General features: G+C 49.2%; 1 protein-coding gene across 1 annotated transcript in view; it reads left to right on the top strand.

Moving 5' to 3' along the window:
- The window catches only part of LOC110584477 (myosin-13-like), a 51080-nt gene extending 29443 nt beyond the window's left edge, over positions 1–21637 (top strand). The window contains 23 exon segments of the mRNA XM_021694529.1: positions 420–675; positions 2066–2308; positions 3725–3901; positions 5232–5377; positions 5501–5514; positions 5517–5587; positions 6812–7036; positions 7038–7202; positions 9065–9191; positions 9270–9388; positions 11233–11429; positions 11822–12005; positions 12394–12485; positions 12487–12557; positions 13187–13311; positions 14056–14364; positions 14445–14648; positions 16892–17017; positions 17318–17488; positions 19654–19758; positions 19841–19936; positions 21084–21224; positions 21623–21637. Of these exon segments, the coding sequence (XP_021550204.1) occupies positions 420–675; positions 2066–2308; positions 3725–3901; positions 5232–5377; positions 5501–5514; positions 5517–5587; positions 6812–7036; positions 7038–7202; positions 9065–9191; positions 9270–9388; positions 11233–11429; positions 11822–12005; positions 12394–12485; positions 12487–12557; positions 13187–13311; positions 14056–14364; positions 14445–14648; positions 16892–17017; positions 17318–17488; positions 19654–19758; positions 19841–19936; positions 21084–21224; positions 21623–21637 (3379 nt within the window).
- Positions 21638–21924: the final 287 nt, after the last annotated feature.

Genomic DNA, 21924 nt, shown 5'->3' with positions numbered 1-21924 from the left:
CTCTGTCTCCCTCTGCTTGTGCTCTCTCTGTCAAATAAATAAAATCTTTAAAAAAAAAAAAAAAAAAAGCTGTGGGAGACAGACTCAGGAGAGTAGAGATGAAGATGCTCCTAGCGTTGGTAATCAGGATCTCAGGCACCGCATCTCCAGGCCAGCGATGGGGACGGAAGCCCGGGAGCGGGAGGGGGGAGGGTCCACAAATGACCCCGTGTCCTCTCTCACCTCCCCCCCTCTGTGCATGCTGTTGCCTCTGCCCCCCATCTGCAGAGCACACCCCAGGGCCCGGAGGAGCTGCAGACCTCGGCTGCCCCTGCTTCCCACCTAGCGGGGAAGGGTGAAGGGCCTGGGCCCCCCGGGCAGAGGGGGGCGGACCCCGGTCCTTGCTGTGGTTCATTAACGCAGTCCAACGGGGTGCACAGGGACTCCATCTTCCGCATCCAGTACAACATCCGCGCCTTCATGAACGTCAAGCACTGGCCCTGGATGAACCTGTTCTTCAAGATCAAGCCGCTCCTCAAGAGCGCGGAGGCAGAGCGAGAGATGGCCACCATGAAGGAAGACTTCGAGAGGGCCAAGGAAGAGCTGGCCAGATCTGAGGCTCGCCGGAAGGAGCTGGAGGAGAAGATGGTGTCCCTGCTGCAGGAAAAGAATGACCTCCAGCTGCAGGTCCAGTCTGTAAGTACCTTACCTGTGAGGATAGAAACGAGGCGCAACGCTGAGGCCCCAGCAGGTGCGTCAAGGTAAGGGGCAGTGGTGCCACCTAGTGGGTGTTCGGAGTATTGCAGCGCAGCCCAGCCGGTCGGAAGAGGGAGGGGGTGGGGCTTGGCGGCCGCAGAGATGCTGTTGGAAGCATGTCTGCGAAGGGAATTTCGGCTCACCCTCATTTCTGTCTGTCTTCCACAGCGGAGTTAGACCTAGTTTGCTGTGGGTATGAGGGGGAATGTGACCTCATAATTAAAACCTGTCAGGAATGCACCAGGTCTTTAAAAAAAAAAAATCATGTAAATAAAAAATTAAAGTAAATCACTAAAACAATTCAAAGGAGGAATAATTTTATTTGATAATTGTATCAATTCACAAGTTAGGGCCTTTTAAGAAACTCCCAAATGCCTTGCATACAAAGCATTTTCTCCTCCCTTTTATACTTTCCCAATCAGTACAGTGTGGTCATTAGGAGCACTTTCCCAAGCCCAGTGGGCAAGAGGATAAGTTTTGGAACCAGATAGCTGGGTTTATGTCCCAAACTGTCCACTTGATAGCTGTGTGGCTTCAGGCAAGTTACTTAGCCTCTCTGTGCCTCGGTTTTCTCATCTGTAAAATGGGCACAGTAACAGCACACATGTCATGGGGTTGCTGGGAAAATCGGATGAGTCCATGCATGTGAAATGCCGAGCCCATAGCACGTGCTCAGTGAACACTGACGCTTATTCTTATCCATAACCTTGAAATGTGGGTCCAGTTTTTACAACACTCTCATACAAGAAGATATAGCCCGATTAGGTTTAAGAATAGAATTAGCTAATCCTGGCCTACACAAGAAACTCATTACAGAGCCTTCTGGGACATGTATCTACTTAATCACTTTATTCCTATTTTGAACTTCCTGTTCCGTGGCTCGAGGAGGCAGAGCTCACGGGGAGAGACCGCAATTTTCCAATGGAAGTTAAAAGGTAGTAATGTTTTGAAAATACCAGTTAGCTTGTGGTAACATCGATTAGAGGAGTCATTTTTCAATGGGTGGTGAAAGGAAGAGTGAAATGGCTGGCTGGCCGAATTTGGGCAAATTGACAGAAGCTTCGTGAACTGTGTGGACTCCTTTGTTTGGAATTATTTCAGGTGAATTTCTATTAAGTGGATGTCTTTGGTGGTTAGAGAAAGGTATACGAATAATATACAAGCGGTGTGTGTGTGTTTGTGCATGTGAGTGTGTGCATATGAGTGTGTGTGTGTATATGTGACCCATTCCTTGGCTCAGGTCCAGAGAGTGGGCTTCTGGAGGGCAGAGCATTCCCCATGTAGGGTTTGCTGAGAGCCTTACCGAAACACAACCATCTGGTTCTTTCAGGAAACAGAAAACCTGATCGATGCAGAAGAGCGCTGTGAAGGGCTCATCAAAAGCAAGATCCTACTAGAAGCCAAAGTCAAGGAGCTGAATGAGAGACTAGAAGAGGAAGAAGAGGTGGACTCTGACCTTGTGGCAAAGAAGAGGAGCCTGGAAGATAAATGCTCGTCTCTCAAAAGGGACATCGACGACCTGGAGCTGACCCTGACGAAAGTGGAAAAGGAGAAGCACGCCACCGAGAACAAGGTGGGCAAACTGGGGAGTCCCACGGCTTCTGGAACCATCCTTACTCCCCCTCGGTGAGGAGCACTCATTGCCTGAAGTCAGAGGCAAGAGCGAGCAGACAGGCAGTGAGGTCCCACCAAGTTCCGTCCTTCTCTGCCTTGCTCTCTGTCCCAAAGGCTCTTCTCAACCCTCCTCCTGCCTGGCTGGTGGGACCCTAACTTCCAGCCCCCAACCCATCCTGCACAAAGCAAGAGATCCTCAACAAGGGTGGCGTCCTATTCATCCTTGTTTGCACCTGGCTCAGGAAGAGCAAACCAAAATGCCGCCAGGGGCCAGGCAGATGATGAGGGAGGCAGGTGGCAAAGGAGGCAGAAAGCAGGGTGACCCCACGCACTGGCAGGGACGTGGGCAAACAGGGACCCTCGTGTGTTCCTGGCAGAGTATAGACTGACGCAGCCTTCGGGAAAGCATTGGAAATACTTGGTCAAGTTAAGGATCCTCACATTTTACAGAAATGCGCGAAAAACACAGCACTTGATTCACATAATAATGGTTGCTCGTGAGGCAGAGCAAGGGATGGGGCTGCCCTGGTGTGAGATGACCCAGAGTTGGTGTGGGCTAGACTCCCGGGAATGGTGGGAAGGGACCATCAGAAGGCGTGGAGACTTGGCAAACGACTGTGCACCTGCCCTATCTGTGGCAGAAGCCCTGACCCAGCTGCTTCCAAGGGGAAATGCAAATCCAGCATCACAAAGGTTTGGATTTTCCATGCGCAGCCAGGAGTCCAGATTTTATGTGAAATTTTACTGCTTCTTTCAATGTTGATAACTTATTCAGCAGTTGTAAACTATTATGTGAATTAAAGAAAACCTGTCCATGGCCAGATTCAGCCCATGGGGCAGCAGTTTAGCAACCGCTGATCTGGAAGAGTGTCGTACGTAGAGCAAAGTTCGATTTAATGCCTTAAAGCTTCATGTGTGGTGTCTCCCCTCCTGCTTCCTGACAGCACAGGCTTCCCATTCTGGATGTTCTTGCATGGCACGTTGTATCTTTCCTTACTCTTCCTGCCTTATTCTAAACCTCAGTCCCCCAACCTGGAAAACACATTCCCGTGGATATGGAATGATAAAGAGAGATTGATGGGTTGCCCTTCAGAAGCAACCTATTTGCATGTATCAGGGTACTCCCTCCTAAGATATAAACCCCTCTATGAAGGAACGATGCTAACAGAGGGATTTGAGGCTCTGTGGCAGGCCAGCAAGGAAGTGAAGAGCTGGGAGGCTTCCAGTTTCAGGATGATGCAGCCAACACAGTGAACACCTGTGGGGGAGGTAGAGACGCAGTAGCCAAAAAAGAAAGGAAAAGGAAAGGGGAAAAAAAATCAGTAGCTTCTGATTGAATTGTTTGAGCACTCCATTGGTGTTGATATCTTCCCAGGTAAAGAATCTTTCTGAAGAAATGACAGCACTTGAGGAAAACATTTCCAAACTGACCAAGGAGAAGAAGTCTCTGCAGGAAGCCCATCAGCAAACACTGGATGATCTCCAGGTGGAAGAAGATAAAGTCAACGGTCTAATGAAAATAAATGTCAAGCTGGAACAGCAAACAGATGACGTAAGGATATTTTACTACTGTGTTCTAATGGCTGTTATTTGCAGAGGCAGGGGTTAAGAGGGGGGTCTAACTTCTGATTCTGAAGCAGATGAACTGAGTCTGGACCTCAGCCCCCTCCACACGAGTCTGGAATGCTGAGCGAGCCACTTAAACTCTGCAGCCTTTGTGTCTACCTTGTGAAATGGGGCTACAACCAGCTCCATTTCAGAGGGTTTCCATGGAAAGCTCAGCACGGGGGCGCCTGGGTGACTCAGTCGGTTAAGCATCTGCCTTCAGCTCTGGTCATGATCCCCGGGTCCTGGGATCGAGCCCCGCGTCGGGCTCCCTGCTCAGTAGGGAGGCTTGTGCTTTCTCTCAATAAATAAAATCTTGAAGGAAGGAAGGGAGGGAGGAAGGGAGGGAGGGAGGAAGGAAGGAAGAAAGAAAAGAAAGAAAAAGAAAGAAGGAAGGGAAGGGAAGGGAAGGGAAAGGAAAGGAAGAAAGAAGGAAAGGAAATGAAAGGAAACTCAACATGTAGACAGTGTTAGTAAAACATTAGCCCCATCATCATCATCAACATCATCGTAATTAGCATGCATTTGCAGGTCCTTGGGTTCCAAAATCTCCAGTCCTGTCCTAACATTGTTAAAATTGAGTTATTTTAACATTGTTAAAAATGAGTCCTGTTTGTGGCCATGACAATTACCATTTTCCCCCCATCGTGTTACTTTTTTTGTTTGTTTCTGAGGTAGACTGTAGTGATTCATCAGTTGCATATATGTTCCCTGGTGAAAGAGCCAGGCCTGACATTTTCAGGCTTACTCACGATTGTGGCTAGAACTTTTCCAGATTGCATGTTTTCCTGAGGCCAGAGCAGGCGAGCTCCACCCCTACCACCCTGTTCCCCACACCCACACGTGTGCACACATTCATGGACGGACACACACACAGAGTAGCCCTGATCTTCCCACCGATGCATGGTGTCAGCTGGAGGAGTGACAGTGTGCAATCTAGACCTTCCCGGGCTTGGCTGTAGCAGAGCCCGTCCATCCACAGATGCCCGGCTTGTTCCCGTCTGCGCACAAGCATGCACTTATGGGCACAATGATCCTATAGGGAATGGACAGGCCAAGTGGGAATCAGCCAAAAGAGGCACCAGAAGGCTCCCAAGAGATCCAGCCCCCTGGGGTAACCTTTGCTGCAGGAGGGAAGAGTGGGGACACAGGGGGAAACTTGCTCCCTCCCGGGGCCAGAGGCCAGCAGTCACGCCCCCACGGGAGCCCAAGGAAGCCGCGGGCATGGGGGCGGCTCAAAGGGCGAGCTCCAACCTTTCTGCCCATGTCTTCCCCAGCTTGAGGGCTCCTTGGAGCAGGAGAAGAAACTGCGGGCAGACCTGGAGAGAGTAAAGAGGAAGCTGGAAGGGGACCTGAAAATGTTCCAGGAATCCATTATGGATCTAGAAAATGACAAGCAGCAAGTGGAGGAGAAATTGAAGAAGTAGATACCTCGTGTTTGACCTCTGTGTTTGAGCCCGAATGCCAACTTAGCCCTTTATAAAAGGCTTGTATTTCATGTTATTTTTAAATATATACATATATATATATATGTATCTATTTGCAGGAAGGAGCTTGAAATCAGTTACAAACCAAAATTGACGAGGAATAAGGGCACAGTTTACAATTACAAAAGAAGATCAAAGAGCTGCAGGTAGAAGTTTCAAAACCCTTCCTGGGGCACCTGGGTGGCTCAGTTGGTTAAGCAACTGCCTTCGGCTCAGGTCATGATCCTGGAGTCCTGGGATCAAGTCCTGCATCGGGCTCCCTGCTCAGTGGGGAGTCTGCTTCTCCCTCTGACCCTCCCCCCTCTCATGCTTTATCTCATTCTCTCTCTCTCTCAAATAAATAAATAAAATCTTAAAAAAAAAAAAAAACCCTTCCTGACCCCAAAAATCCTTTGCAAGGGTCCCTCCTGCCCTTTTGCCTTTGTTTCTTTAGCTGCTCATTTTCTTACTGTCCTCGGAGCTGGAAACAATGTCCTGTCCTTCCCTTTATTTTTTCTGAAATTAACATTTTAATTTTGTCAGTAGCACATACATAGATTTCCTTGAGAATATTACAGTGTTACCAATAAGGCTAAATATGATTGATAAGCATGCTTTGATCACCACCGATAACCCTCCCTTCTCAGAAGTCGCTCTCACTTTTAGCTGTATTGTGTATCCTACCAGATCTCTTGCTATGGGTTTACGTATGCATTTAAGACCCAAAGACGGGCGCCTGGCTGGCTCAGTTGGTGGAGCCTGCCACTCTTGATCTCGGGGTTGTGAGTTCGAGCCCCATGTTGGGTGTAGAGATGACTTAAAAATGAAATCTTAAAAAGAAAAAAGACCCAAAGAAACTGTCTATGGGAGATATATATATATATATATATATATATATATACACATATGATACACACATATATATGTATATGCACATATATATTAAAATATAAAGGAGCAAGAACATAAATATATGCAAGCGTATATTATATATCTTTACATTTATGTTTATGCATATAAATATGTTCATTAAATATATGTGTATTTCCTATTCTATATACTTTATATTTTTTAGCTTCAATATGATAATACAGAGACTATGGTTCTGCAACTTGCTACTTTCATGTAACAATGCATCTTGCAGAGCTGTCCGTGGTAGACATGGGTCAAATCTTAACTGCTCCATGAACTTCTGGAACATGGTTCCATCATGGTGGATTTGACCATTTCCCTACTGATGGACATTTAGATTGTTTCCAAGTTTATTCCTCACTAACTTAATATTATCATATAGTCTTTTCTTTGTGGTGCCTACCCCCAGTACCTCACCCTCCCCTCCCAAAGTGGGCTCCTCCCTCCCCCCAACATTCCTGATGTGGTGACCCTTTCAGGCCCGCACAGAAGAGCTGGAGGAGGAAATCGAGGCAGAGCGGGCCTCCCGGGCCAAAGCAGAGAAGCAGCACTCTGACCTCTCCCGGGAACTGGAAGAGATCAGCAAGCGCCTAGAAGAAGCCAGTGGGGCCACCTCTGCCCAGATCGAGATGAACAAGAAGCGTGAGGCAGAGTTCCAGAAACTTTGCCGGGACCTGGAGGAGGCCACCCTACAGCACGAAGCCCACCACGGCTGCTCTTCGGAAGAAGCACGCGGACAGCGTGGCCGAGCTCAGGGAGCAGATAGATAACCTGCAGAGGGTCAAGCAGAAGCTGGAGAAGGAGAAGAGCGAGCTGAAGATGGAGATCGATGACATGGCCAGCAACATTGAAACTGTCTCCAAGTCGAAGGTACCTGACCCCCTGCTCTTAGCAAATGCGAGGCAGCCACGTCCACCTACCCAGGGAGCAGACGTAATTTGATGCTCCCAAACTCACTGCCTGTTCTAAACTGCAAGGCTCTCCTGCCTTCTGCTTCCTCCCAGTCCTCCCCAAATCCATTCCTCTCTTGGAGCTTGACTCAGTGATCTACTATGACTCAAGGTCTTATCATCCTTCCAGAGTTTCAGAAAGCTCTCAGAATTTTCCAATCCATCTGGCATTTTCTAGAATGGATGGATTGTACCAAAGGGCCTTGCTAGGTATGGTTGTCTACATGCCGCCTCCTTAGCCCATGGTATGAATCCCTGGGAGGCATAACCAATGTGAAGTTATGCGTGAGAACCGGGGTAGATCCGAGTTTTATGCCACTCGAAGCATGTAAAATTCAGGAGGGGAGGGGCTCTTTAAGAAAATGTACACAAAATTATAAATAAAAGTTAGGCATGAAAGTAAATACTCATTTAGAGTGAGAAAAAGAAGTCACAGATTACTGACACCCTGGAGACTCATACCATCTGCCAGAAATGCCTCCCTAGAAATATATTCTGCTTGCATGTAGCTTTCCTTCTCCACCTGGAACCTTCTACAACTACGTGCATGATCTAGGGCCCATGCAAGTGAAGGTCATGAAGCTCAAACCTCACCAGCTTGCTGGTAAACCCACACCTGTGTATGACTTCAAGGCAAAGGCTTCCTCAGAGAGCGACAATGTGCTCCTAGATTCATGGGGCCTCTTGCTGTCCTTGTTTAGGATCTGGACACCCACAGCCTGGGCTTTCTCTTGATTTCTTCCTCAGTGCCTGACTGCCACTCCTGCTTTCTCTCTTGCCGGCTTCCCCATTTTTCTGCCCTTCTTGGCTTTTTCCTCCCTCTAAGAAGTTATGTCTGTATGTATTCTCTGTCTCTGTCTTTGTCTCTCTCCCCCGTAGCACCCAGGCCAGGTTGCAGAGTTGTCTGGATTGGAAGAGATGACAGCACCTCCTTACCATCTCCCTTCCTCCATCACTTCATGCTCTCTGTTCTCAATTTTAGAATCCAGTGGAAGAAATACCTTATATTGCTTTATATTTTTTAAGTTATTGTATCTTTTGATTTTTCTCCTTGTGAGTTGCTGTCTCTTTTTCAACTACCCTAGATAAAATTATTTTACGTTCATATGTCATTTTCTCAAAGATATCCTAAGCCCCTGGAGACCTTCCTTTGAATCTAATATCCCTGCCTCTTCTGCCACCATCTTATACGTCCCAGTCTGAGGAAAAGTATATGCTCAACATATTTGTTTTATGATATATGAGGTAGAAGGAGGAACTCTACAATATATGCAAGGTTTTTAAACAAACTTCACAAAAATATGGGCCAACTAGAGGCTGGGGGAGTGACTCCCTCCGTGCCACCTCCAACATGAGGAATCTTTTGTATTATCAAATGAAATGTGCAACAGCGTCACCTGAATAGACTGCTTGCAAACAAAAAAAAAAGTAATATTATTCACATGGCAACAGAATTACTTATATTACAAGAGGATCCTGGGATTCCTTTGAGTAGCATCTTCTCAAAGGTTTTTTTACAAACCAGTCAGTTATCTACCTAAGATAAGTAGATAAGTAGATAGTTGAAAGCTGTTGCTTCAACCTCTTGGTGACTAAGCAGTCATCACAGATTAAAACTAAAGCAAATCTGAAGTGATTATAATTTTTTAAACTGACATGTATGTGTTCTGCATTTTTATTTTTATTTGACCTGACAAGAAGCTAAACTATCCAACTTCCCAGTTCAGTACTGGACACCAGAAACCCATTTTTTCCATTCATGTTGACTTTTTTTTTTTTAAGAGTAACATGGAAAGAATGTGCCGGACTGTGGAAGATCAATTTAATGAGATAAAAGCCAAGGATGACCAACAGACACAGTTAGTCCATGATCTGAACATGCAGAAGGCAAGACTGCAGACCCAAAATGGTAAGGAGGGGCTGGGTTTCAGAAGCTACAGGCTATGGGTCAGCAATGGTCAGCAACACTCATACATCTGTTTGGTAGGGGAGCTGAGCCACCAACTGGAAGAGAAGGAGTCGCTGATTTCACAGCTAACTAAAGGCAAGCAGGCCCTCACCCAGCAGCTGGAGGAGCTTAAGAGGCAACTGGAAGAAGAAACCAAGGTAAGAATGCCTCTTTCTGGAATGGCAGAGTCAGAACCTGAGAAGCCACGAAAACTGGTTGGAGGTAGGGCTGCCACATGAAGTCTGATACTTCTCCTCTCTGCTGTGTTTGAGAGTAGGAACCTGTTCTTTGAGGTCACAGGGCTTTGGCGTTGGATCTCCTTCCTCAGAGCCAGGGTGTTCCATCCTCTGGGCTCCTCTGTCCCTCAACAGAGTGGTCTGATAAACACCCCTCACCAGCCAGGGCATCCCCTCCTGCCACTGCACCAGCTTGACCATCTCTGCCTCTGTGTATTCTTTCACTCTGCTCAGCCATTCAGCCCGGCCCCCCGAGATGCCCTCCTCTTTCTTCCTCCTCACTCATGTGTCACCTGCCACAACACCCGATTTTAAGTTCTCCTCCTCCGAAAAGACTGCATGGCTTTAGGGACACACTTGGGACATATGCGTAAACATGAACCTCATCATCGTGTTCTTGACTTCCATATCTAGATATTTATGCTCATCATGCCCATCTCCCCGCTGACCTGTTAACTCCTCCTAGGCAAGAATGATTTTTCCCTAGTGCTGAACAGTAGAACCGTGCACACAGCAGGTGCCTCATAAATGCTGTCAATGTGCGTTCAAGCATTAGAATAGGAATCCAGAAGTCCACCAAAACTACATTCTGTGATTTTGAGGTTGCCGTGCACCAGCTAAGGCTTACAAGGCAATCTTCTGGAATTTTCCTGAACCCTACTTACTTCTTCTAAAAACAAAACCAAGCACTTTATTAGTCTCCCATCTTTCCGCTCTATGGTAAGGGTCTTTGGTGGACTGGGGTGGGGGTTGTGATAAGAACCAGAGTCGGAACAAGCAGTGAGAAGATCCATTTCAGGAACGAGGCTGTCCTCTGGCCAGGATACAGTAGCAACTGAGTTCTCTTTCTTGGGTTAAGTTTTGCTGTGTTTTTAAAAAACAAAACAAAACAAAAACAGAAATGTACACATGACTGTGCTAGGTCAACAAAACTCTTTCTTTGATGGTGGCCTCAGAAAGTGTTTTGTGGGGCACCTGGCTGGCTCAGTCGGTAGAGCACACGACTCTTGATCTCAGGGTTGTGAGTTCGAGCCCCATGTTGGGTGTAGAGATTACATAAAATCTTAAAAAAAAAAAAAAAGTTTCGTGACCATCAAGATGAGAGCTAAATTGTCCTTCTGACCAGGCGGGAGTGAGTGAGGGAGGCCTCTGGGCACATCCTCCCCTGCCCTGGAAGAGGTACCAGAGCCATAGAAACAGAACAACTCACATCAGAGTTCCCCAGAGTGTGGGACACAGCCCCTGATGACACCAAAGAATACCTTTTTGGGTTTTTTTCACGGTGATAGCTTTCCATAGCATTGCATCACATAGCAAGAAAACGATCCCCTTCTTAATTCTGTTTTGATTCTTCTGCTTACATAAGGGAAAGAGCTCGATTTGGATACCATCTCTCTAGGGCGTGCTCATTTTCCTTATTAAGGCGTAGAGCGAGTGGGCTTCAGGCACAGAGCCACACGGCAAGCACCTGGCTGGAAGGTGATCGATAACATTGCTTTACATTCATTCTTACGGTTCCCTTCTGTTTGTGGCGAATGTTAGTGTTTTTCTCTTTAATGTAGTATAATAGTTTACTTTTATTGAAATACAATAAGGGAGTCCACTTGACAAAAATTAAATAAAACAGGACATACGTGGATGTGGCAAAAGTTTGCAAAGGCAGCTGGGGAACAGCTCACGTTGGGAGATGCCAGTTTAGAGGAAAATACCTTAGCTTGGAAAATGGCCAAACGTCTTTGCAATCTGTCACCACCGTCCTTCCACAGGCCAAGAACGCCCTGGCCCACGCCCTGCAGTCCTCCTGCCACGACTGTGACCTGCTGTGGGAACAGTATGAGGAGGAGCAGGAATCCAAGGCCGAGCTGCAGAGGGCGCTGTCCAAGGCCAACAGCGAGGTGGCCCAGTGGAGGACCAAATACGAGATGGATGCCATCCAGCGCACGGAGGACCTGGAGGAGGCCAAGTATGGGCTCACCAGTGACAGCAAGAGAGGTGACCCCAAGATACTTCACAGTGAAGGGACAGAAAATTCTTCCTGCCTTGAGAGACTCTTTCTTCCAATCCAGGCCCTTGAGTTTTGTTAAGCATTCAGATAGGGCGTCCCTGTCCTTCCCCAGGGACTGTCTTTTCCGCCTGGTTCCCTTGGTGGCTTCTTGGTGACCTGCTTTGCCGCCAAGCACTTTGGGATTCTTCAGATGATACCTAGACCCTGCCCATGCATCCCATTCTATGTCTTCGTCTTACCCAGTCCCAGCCCCAAATAGACTGTTCATCCTCATCTGATCTGACAGTTATTTCTGAAATAGTCCATCTTTACCAAAAACAAAACAAAACAAAAAAATCTGGTTCTCTTAGGAAAAAACTGGCCCAGAGGCTCCAGGAAGCAGAAGAAAACACAGAGGCAGTGAGCTCCAAGTGTGCCTCCTTGGAGAAAACCAAGCAGAGGCTCCAGGGGGAAGTAGATGAGTTGATGCTGGACTTGGAACTCACCAACACAGCCCGCGCCATCCTGGACAGGAAGCAGAGGGACTTTGATAAGGTCTGCCCCCAAAGAGCCACGGCCTCTCACCCTGGGATGTGGGAGAGGCACAGCATTTGGGAGGTCCGCCGAGCATCAAGTCATAGTGTGGGCGGCTGGGCTTTGCAATGTCTCTTTGCTTTTGTGACAGTCCCTCCAAAGTGAATTTGTAGTCCAAGCTAATTCAGATTACTCTGAGATCCAAATACCTTTAAGAAGACAGTGGATGGCCCGTAGGAACATCAGAGTCTGGAGCCTGTGATCTAGAATGGGGCCTACCCTGTTTCTTGGGTCCCCGGGATGTAAGGGTAAAACCTTGGTGTTGCTGACGGACAGCCCTTGTTTTCGTGGGCTCTCCCAGGTGCCCTGGTCCTTCCTGCTATTCACGTGTCCCTGTGTCATATCCCAGGTCCTTGCAGAGTGGAAGCAAAAGCTGGATGAGAGTCAGGCTGAGTTGGAAGCTGCTCAGAAAGGATCCAGGTCGCTTAGTACTGAAATCTTCGATGCAGAACGCCTATGAGGAGGTGGTGGACCAGCTGGAGATGCTGAGGCGGGAGAATAAAAATCTGCAAGGTGAGCTCTCCCCCCCACCCACCCCAGGTGAGTACCTGTACCCCTTCTTGCCCCCTTCTTCCCACTGCCCCACAGAATCCTCCCATCTGCTCCGTTGACCCTGGAGCTCAGCCCTGCTGATAACACAGACACAGTCATAGTAAAGTGTCATTCTGGAACACGAAGGGCAAAGTGAGTTGCTAAGCTCACCTCTTCTTAGAGAACAGGATCGTCTGTGGATTCTGTCTGTACGTGGCTTTGTGTCTTTGGGCATGTCGCTAAATCCCTTAGGACCTCAGACTCCAGATCTGCAAAATCAGACCAGACCCGATACCCCCTAAAGCCCCTTCCAGTCCCGAAAGGGTATGATTCTATATTCTATGCGTCGTCTCCAGAATTTTCTTCCCCGGCCCTCGCCACACCCGTTTTATATACTTTGTGAAGTTTTAGCGTTCTTGCCACTCCACTCTCTGCATCGTTCAGGTGAGGCAACACACCTGTGTCGTGCCGAGACCTCACCCAAAGGGCTCTGCCGTATTCTCTCCTACATAAATGTAAATGAATCACCAGTCCCCAAGTTGCCAGGCAGGATGCCTCTACTGTCAACTAGAGCCCCATCAAACAAGCTAAATCGAGCCTGTCCTTTGCAGAAGAGATCTCCGACTTAACCGAGCAGATTGCAGAAACTGGCAAGAACCTTCAGGAAGTGGAAAAGACCAAGAAGCAGGTGGAGCAGGAAAAGTCAGACCTCCAGGCTGCCCTAGAAGAGGCGGAGGCAAGTGTCTGGGAAGGTCAGGAGGGCAGGACACCGAAGGAGGGGGGACTAGACCAGACCTTCCGGGCTGCTTCCTGCCAGGAGGTGCCGAGGAGGCTCCATGGGGAAGAACATCCAACCGTCCTTGGGGAAACAGCTGTGCTGTGCTTCATCTCCTGGGTGTCCTCTAGTTCATCACATTTCCCCTTTGGAAAATATATAAATGCATTCGTGATGTCCTCGATGTCTTCCTCCTGGGAAGCAAGAAATCAATCAGCAGGCATCCTGAGAGCTGGCTCAGAATTCCTTGGCCCTAACAGAGTCAGATGCCAGATGGTCTATGGCCACTGGGATTTCTGTAAAGTCAAAATAGGCCCCGTGTCCTGTGTCTGGCCAGCACAGGGCGGATGGTAGAGCTGTTTCTAGGGAAATTTGCATAATGCAGGATAAGGGGAGAGCGATTACCCTGTCATTTCAGGCAATAGGGTGGCTCCTGAGTCATGGTCCCTGTTAAAATAGACACACCCAATAAAGGTTTTACTAATTCAAAAAGGTGCTCTGTCCCTCTCCAGACATAAAATTGTTAATAACAGATACAAAGCTTTAGTCCCAGGTTCATTACTGGGAGGGACATTTGGGGGTCACATTATTTGACCTCTACTCATCTGTAGAATGGGTAGAATAATACTCATTTGATCATAACAGCAAAGAAAATACCCATTCAGGAAGGGGGGCTGCCCATGATCCCCCCTCTGCTTTGATCAGGGTTCCTTGGAATGTGAAGAGAGCAAGATCTTGCACGTCCAGCTGGAGTTGAGCCAGGTGAAATCCGAGCTTGACCGCAGGGTCACTGAGAAGGATGAAGAAATCAATCAGCTGAAAAGAAATAGCCAGCGGGCAACAGAGGCCATGCAGAGCATGCTGGATGCTGAGATCCGGAGCCGGAAGGATGCCCTGAGGCTGAAGAAGAAGATAGAGGGAGACCTCAACGAGATGGAGATCCAGCTGGGCCATTCCAGCTGCCAGGTGGCGGAGACCCAGAAACACCTGCGCACCGTGCAGGGCCAGCTCAAGGTGAGCGCGCAGGCTTTGGTGGACCTGGCCGGCGCTCAGCCTGTCCCAGGCTCTGGCCTCACATCTGGTTTTCCCTGCAGGACTCCCAGCTGCACCTGGATGATGCCCTGAGGAGCAACGAGGACCTCAAGGAGCAGCTAGCCATCGTGGAGCGCAGGAATGGGCTCTTGCTGGAGGAGTTGGAGGAGATGAAGGTGGCCTTGGAGCAGACGGAGCGGACCCGCAGGCTGTCGGAGCAGGAACTGTTGGACGCCAGCGACCGCGTGCAGTTCCTCCACGCCCAGGTGCATCCCTCCTCCCTCCACTCGGGGCCCACCCTGGGGGCAGGCAGGACCCACACGGCAGAAGGGAGCACCCATCCTTCGTCCCAGACTGTTGCATTAAGGTTAGCTCTTGCAGGGAGGCTGGCTGGCACAGTAGAGCATGGGACTCTCAGTCTCAGGGTTGGGAGTTCGAGCCCCACTTGGGGTGTAGCGATGACTTAAAATCTTAAAAAAAAAAAAAAAAAGCTTAGTTCTTGGAATAACGATGCTTCAGATGGACAGATTTCTGAGCTTTCTTTAATCTGAAGATAAAAGGTCGTGCATGTTGTGGGAACATCAGAGAAAGGAAGGATGAATTATTGCATCAAGGTGCTGGAGAAGGCTTCACGGAGGAAGCAACATCTAAGCTACAATCATAGAAAATTAGAATTGTCTTTCAAAATAATTATTTTTATTACCTTTATGAAAGTTTTGTTTGTTTTTTAAGGAGATAGAAGTTTATTGAATACACCACAAGGGAGCAGTGAGCAGGACAACAAAAGACAGGCTGTCTGCCACCTTTATAAAAGTTTTATAAAAACAATTCTTTTTTTTTAAGATTTTTTATTTATTTATTTGACAGAGAGAGCGAGAGCAGGAGCACAAGCAGGGGGAGTGGGAGAGGGAGAAGCAGGCTTCCCTTGGAGCAGGGAGCCCGATGTGGGGCTCGATCCCAGAACCCTGGGATCATGACCTGAGCGGAAGGCAGACGCTTAACCATCTGAGCCACCCAGGTGCCCCTATAAAAACAATTCTTTGTTACAAAATATAGAGCATACAAGCAAACAAATAGAAGAAAAATACCAGCCACAGTGTTACCACTTTGAGATCTTTCATTCCAAGCTGTCGAGGTCTACCATTATCATACTTTTGTAGAAATGTGATCAATGTTTTTGCAACTTATTTTCATTTTAACAACACGTCATGTACATATTTCCACACCTTTAAATAATCTTCTATGACTATTTTTTTAAAAAGATTTATTTATTTATTTGAAAGAGAGAACACACGCTTGCACTGTGGGGGAAGGGACAGAGAGAAATCTTCAAGTGGACTCCCTGCCGAGGGAGGTCCCCCCCTCCCCCGTGCAGGTCTCGATCTCATGACCCTGAGATCATGACCTGAGCTGAAACCAAGTGTCAGACGCTTAACCGAATGAGCCACCCAGGCGCCCCCCACCATGACTATTTTCAGCGGCAGAAAAGTGGTCTGTTACAGTAGGGTGATATGGCACTTTTATTTAATCGATCCTCCACGGCTGGATGTTTTTAATTATTCCCAATAAAATTTTTACCATTAGAAAATTTTCTTTGATGAACTTAGTTATAATTAAATTTTCACATTTTCCCATTATTCTTATTTCCTTAATATTCCCAGAAGTAAATAGATTGCTGGAAGCAGAATTTCATGGTCCAAACAATAAAGACATTTGCAACATATTGTAAATCGGCCTTCACAAGGTGGTCTCCATTTTTATTCTCATTGGGAAAATATGTAAGCGCTCTTGCCTCTAAATTCTCAAAGACCCCAGTTACACATCTTTTAATCCTCACCAACTTTATGGTTGGAAAACACCTCACCTTTATAATTTTGATTTTCTTGGGGTGCCTGGCTGGCTCAGTGGGTAGAGCATCCAATTCAACTCTTGATCTCAGGGTCATGAGTTCAAGCCCCATGTTGGGCGTGGAGCCTACTTAAAAAAATAAAATACAACAAAGTTTTGATTACTAATGAGTAATTATTTCTTCTGGTGTGTTCCACCTATCTGTACTTTGTGCCCTGTTTTCTTGCATGATTTGCCTTTTTTAGATGTTAAGGAAGAGAATGTTTTTTTCAGCAACATACATTGCGAGTGTTTTGCACTTTTTCACAACCCTTATAATTCTATTTATGGTGTGTTTTGACCATTGGAACTATTTCTCATTTTATATACTTATGTCTACCTATCCTTTGCTTGCTCTGACACCTTTTACTGAGTAATCTCTTCTTCCTCAAATATATGAAAATCTACCATTATCAGTTACTCACTTATCTGATGTGCAGTTCTTGGGTCTGTTTGAGGACCTTCTGTTTGGTCAAGAATGAAAGAGTATCTAGCAAATCCCCAGGTGAAAAATAAGAAACATGATTGTGATTGATTTCCTTCTGCATGCAACTTTCTCCCCCTCAATTGTTCCAAGCATCCAAAGATAACCTACACCTCTGGCATCTAATTTTTCCTATAGAACACAAGCCTGATAAATACCAAGAAAAAATTGGAAGCGGACATAGCCCAGTGCCAGGCAGAGGTGGAGAACTCCATCCAGGAGTCCAGAAACGCGGAGGAGAAGGCCAAGAAGGCCATCACAGATGTGAGCTCTGTTCCTTCTTTTCAGAGCCAGTGTTTGGAGATAGGGAAGGGGCTTCTAGGTGGGGACAAGGCAAGTAGGCTTTGTCTCCTGCTGACCTACAGTCGGTCGTGCTGGCTTCCTAGGGAGAGGGAGGTAGATGAAGCCTCAGCCAAAACCAACTGGGGAGGAGATGCATCACCAGTCATGGTGGAACGAGGGAGGCAGGATCAGCATGCACAGCACTGATTTTGACAGCATCCTCTGTATACTCCCAGTCGGGATGCCAGGTGGCCCACTATTACTTTCTATGAACTTCATCAGGCAGCCATGATGGCCGAGGAGCTGAAGAAGGAGCAGGACACCAGCACCCACCTGGAGCGCATGAAGAAGAACCTGGAGCAGACGGTGAAGGACCTGCAGCACCGTCTGGATGAGGCTGAGCAGCTGGCCCTGAAGGGTGGGAAGAAGCAGATTCAGAAACTGGAGAACCGGGTAGGGTGGCTCGAGAAGATGCTGGCTCTCAAAGTGATACCCGGTTCAGCCATCCAGGGCAGAGCCACAGTCCAGAAACAAGGTTGCAGGAAAGTGGGCATGGATGGAGTGCATGCAAGTTTGGTCTGAGGACTACTTGCAGAGCTCTCTGTGAGCCGATATGCCCACCTGTTTCTCTTTCACTGGTTCCTACACCCCAACACACACACACACACACACACACGCTTTACAACACTCATGCCTCAGGAGCTGCAGAATGAAGACACTTGCAAATGTTCACATCCTGTTTTTATAGGAATTTAGTTCCTTGTAAGTGAAGGGAAATGTAATTTACATTCATAACATTACATAGTTGGTGTAAGTTACATTTTGGACCAGCCTCCACTCTGGTGAACAATGGCCCATCCTACCTAAAGTCTAGAGTCTCTCCTCACCTCCCACCCCCGGATCCCATTCGTCTCAGATTTCTCAGTCTCTGAACACAGTCAGGCCATAATGCTGGTAAGCTGCTCGCTCACTTCGTCCTACACGGCAGGTGACCGGCGCTTCCTCTGGGCCAAAGCCCCAGGAAAATGCTACCCCCTGCGCAGAGGCAATCCTGCTTTTTCTGTATCTGGGAGCTTATTTATATTTGCTTTTGTTTCTTTGCTAATGGATCCCTTTGTTGCTTGAACCCTTTGCTTTTCCCTTTAGACCCGTGATGGTTTATTTCATTTGTTTTGCAAATGGACTCCCATTACCAGTTGATGTTCTGGAAAAGGGCTGTGAGGGGGAGCTTGTTAGAATGTCTTTGTTGTCCCGGGAGGGAGGAAATGGTGGAGTGGGAGAAGGGGGTGAGGGGCAGGCAAAGAGAAGGGGGTGACCTCTCCCAGCAGGGAGGCACCCCACATGCACTCAGGCTTCAGGCCAGCCTCCCAAGGATGTGGTCACCAGCACATGTACACCATGAATGGGAACGAATTTTTTTTCCCCCGCGAAAAACAACAAGGCTATAGGCACGTAACAAAAGTCAACACCGGGGAAGTCACAGCTTCTTCCCCCCAAATTCTTTAAATGCCTACTTTTATTCTTCCCAGTCATCCTCTATTGCATGAGTTTAAGCCTGTCCTCACGGATCCCTCCACTGAGGGAGGGATTAGAGCCCACGCCTCCCTCCGTGATTCTTTGATTCCTGGGCCAGCCAGGCCCCCTCATCACATGGGGGGCACTTCGACTGGCCTCCAGGCCCAGCTGCCCCATTATCTTTAGTTCCACGAACCCCACAGAGGCCACAAGAGCATTGGTGAACAGCTTCCCAGGGCTTGTGGGGTGGCGGCGAGTTGGGGCGGGGCGGTGAGGATCACTTTTGGAACAGCACCCAGCGTTAACCTGGGCCACTGGCGGATTCCAAGGCTGATCTGTTGAGTCCACAAGCCCAGAGCTGCCTGTGTCTGTGGCCGATGGGATTCCCCGTGGCTGGCCGCCACCCTCACATCTTGGCTCTCTCTGGACTGTGGTATTGGGGCCACAGTTAGTGACCTATGTCCTCGGTGGATGTCCTGTCCCCTCAGGACTTCAGGAAAGCCAGAAGCAGCTGTGAAATGAACACCACCGGCGGGGTGCTTTATCATTTAAGATATATTTGCACAGGCTTTGATTTGACCCCCACGTTCGAGGCAGGTAGAGCAGGAATTCCAGTCTCCACCCTAAACACATAGAAACTCGCCATGGGTGTGCTTTGAATCAGTCAGCTCGCCCCGGGGCTTGAACACACCTTGACCATTCGTGGCCCAGGCTCTCTCCCTGACCCCCTGCAGCCTCATTTGACCAGGAATCAGGCCTCCTGAAACTCTCACACAGACTTCACCGGCAGGGATGAGTCGGGGCTGAAGCCCAGGCCTTGCCAAGCGGCTGACCCCAGAGTTAGAGGCGTCCGAGCCCGAGCCCGGCCTGGTGGCCCCGCTGTAGGCACCGAGGGCTGCATCTTGTTCTCATTTGCACGAGGCCACCGCACCAACAGTGGTGGCCCTGTGATCACAAGTGGTTCCTGAACCATAGGAGGAGACATTTTTACAAACTGTAATAAGGGGATCCCGAGTTCATGCTAAGATGACCGACCAACGAGTCCGCGGGAGAAGCCTGGCCACTCTGATCTGGACGCTGGGCTCTCTCCCCGCAAAACCCAGGTGCAGGAGTTGGAAAGCGAGCTGGATGCTGAGCAGAAAAGGGGGGCCGAGGCTCTGAAGGGGGCCCACAAATATGAACGCAAAGTCAAGGAGCTGACGTACCAGGTAGGCGTCTTCAAAGCCTCAGTGAGCGCTGGGTTGCTCCAACCCCAGCAGAAGCTGCGGTGGCATGGTGCTATGTTTGCAGGCTGAGGAGGATCGCAAGAACATCCTCAGGCTCCAGGACCTGGTGGACAAGCTGCAGTCCAGAGTGAAGGCTTACAGGAGGCAGGCTGAGGAGGCTGTGAGTAGGGGGTGGTCCCCGGAAGCTCACGCCCAGGGACCGCCAGCCCTCAGCAGGAGTCTGTCCCGTCACAGGCCCAGGTTTTCATTTGCAGGCTACAAAGTCAGGGACGCCTGCCCTCCTCCCTCCCCTGCTCTGTGTTAAACAAGCCTGCCCACCCCCCAACTGCACTTCCTTGGTGCCTTCTGCTTCACCTCATGGGGCTGGCCCCCTCACTTTATCCCCCGCCCCCAGAACATTCTAGCCCACCCTGTGAGCCCCACCTCACCCTGATGCCCCAGCCAGCTCAGCCCACCCCACCAGCCCTCCCTGCGCCGGCAACCTGGCCTTAGACGACGCCCCGTCCTGGTTCACAGCATCCCACCTTGCCCTGTCCCTTGTCCCCATGGCCTCCTCCTTCCCACTCTCCCTAACCGCCTCCCTCCCATCCATTCTTCCTGACCTGCCCTTGATCAAATAGACCTCAGGGATATTATTACTAGCAGGAAGCTGGGCTGGGGCGGCAAGGGGTGGGGAGGACTTCTTCTGTTGCAGAAAAGAAATAGTTTGGGAAACCAAGTTGAATGGTAGCTTTCGAGGATTTCTCAGATTTTGTCGGTGACGTGTAATGAATGCACTCTTCAAAGTGGACGAGCCATTCCAGAATGCAGCTTTCCCCCACACACACAAACCAGAGTGGAACTTGGAGCCTTTTTATTGTATGCAGAACAGCCCACAGGACTGGTGTTCTGAGGAACAAAATTTGGGGGACTTTGCAGTTGATAAATGACTGAGCATATGGCTTCTCTCCTTGTCTTGTTTCCCTCCCTGCTCAGGGGCTGGTGTTCCGCCTTGACCACAGGGAAGCAGATCTGAGCTGGTTAATTGGAGGGGGAGGGATCTGTGCCCATTGGAAGAGCAAGGTCACAGCAGGACTGCCTGGGAGGGAGGGTGCCCAGGAGGCCACCTTCTTCAAGAACCTTCGGATTGCCCTCAGTAGACGTAGACAGTGGCCTGGCCACCGGGCAGACAATCCCAGGGCAAGGGGGATTGGGCCACTGGCCTCTGACCCTCCAGGTGCCTTGGGAGGACTGAGGACTTGGGTCCCAGCCAAAGAGCCCCAGCAGGGGGGCTTCCTCAGGCTCTTGCCCCTCCATCTCCCATTCAGGAAGAGCAGGCCAACATGCAGCTGTCCAAGTGCTGGAGGGTCCAGCACGAGCTGGAGGAGGCAGAGGAGAGAGCGGACATTGCCGAGTCCCAGGTCAACAAGCTGCGGGCCAAGAGCCGAGATGTGGGGGGCCAGGTGAGAGCAGACAGCTTCCCCAGAGCACCCAGGGGGAGCGTGGAGGGTGTCTCTTGGTGCCTCTTTCCTGCTGCTGGCCATGCACTCACAGACGCCACCCCTTCAGCCAGGCCCCTGCTGGTTCCAGAATCATGGGGCAATGAGCAGCAGGGGACAGGGGACCACACGCCTTGTCACCCCCATCCCTCCCTGTCCTAAGTGGTGCTGCCCAGGAAGCCCCTGTTTTTCGGGGGACTCGTCCCTCTCCAGGGGCCCCACAGCTTTGTTTTTACAATGTGCAAGGGCAGACAGTGCCATCCCTCAATATTTTTTCTGGAAGTTAGCCTTTCCAAGCTCTCCACGTGAAAGCAGTACGCAGCCTTGCCTTGGGTTTGACTCATTTCCCAATTGTTTTTCTGCCACAGAAGCTGGAAGAATGAGGCCTTCCTGATGCCCGTTGCCCTGCGACACGCCGGTAGAGGGGAGGGAGGATGTTGGGAGAAATAAAGTCTCCTCACTCCTCGTCTCTCTGGCTCTGCGTGTTCATAATCACCGTCCATCCTGCTTGCTCGGGGTACTTGGAGAGGCTTGCCCTATCTGCTATACATATAAAGAAATAAGGGATGTGAGAGAGGGCCCTCTGGCTCCAAGCAGGAAAGGTGGAGAGCCAACTCACCCCCAAGTAAATCACTGGCTTCCTTCGCACTCAAGTCAAGTCCCTTGCAGA

The sequence above is a fragment of the Neomonachus schauinslandi genome, chromosome 15 (assembly GCF_002201575.2).
Source record: "Neomonachus schauinslandi chromosome 15, ASM220157v2, whole genome shotgun sequence".
Taxonomy (NCBI): Eukaryota; Metazoa; Chordata; class Mammalia; order Carnivora; family Phocidae; genus Neomonachus; species Neomonachus schauinslandi.
The sequence above is the reverse complement of the archived record's forward strand: the minus strand, read 5'-3'. Positions and strand labels throughout refer to the sequence as shown.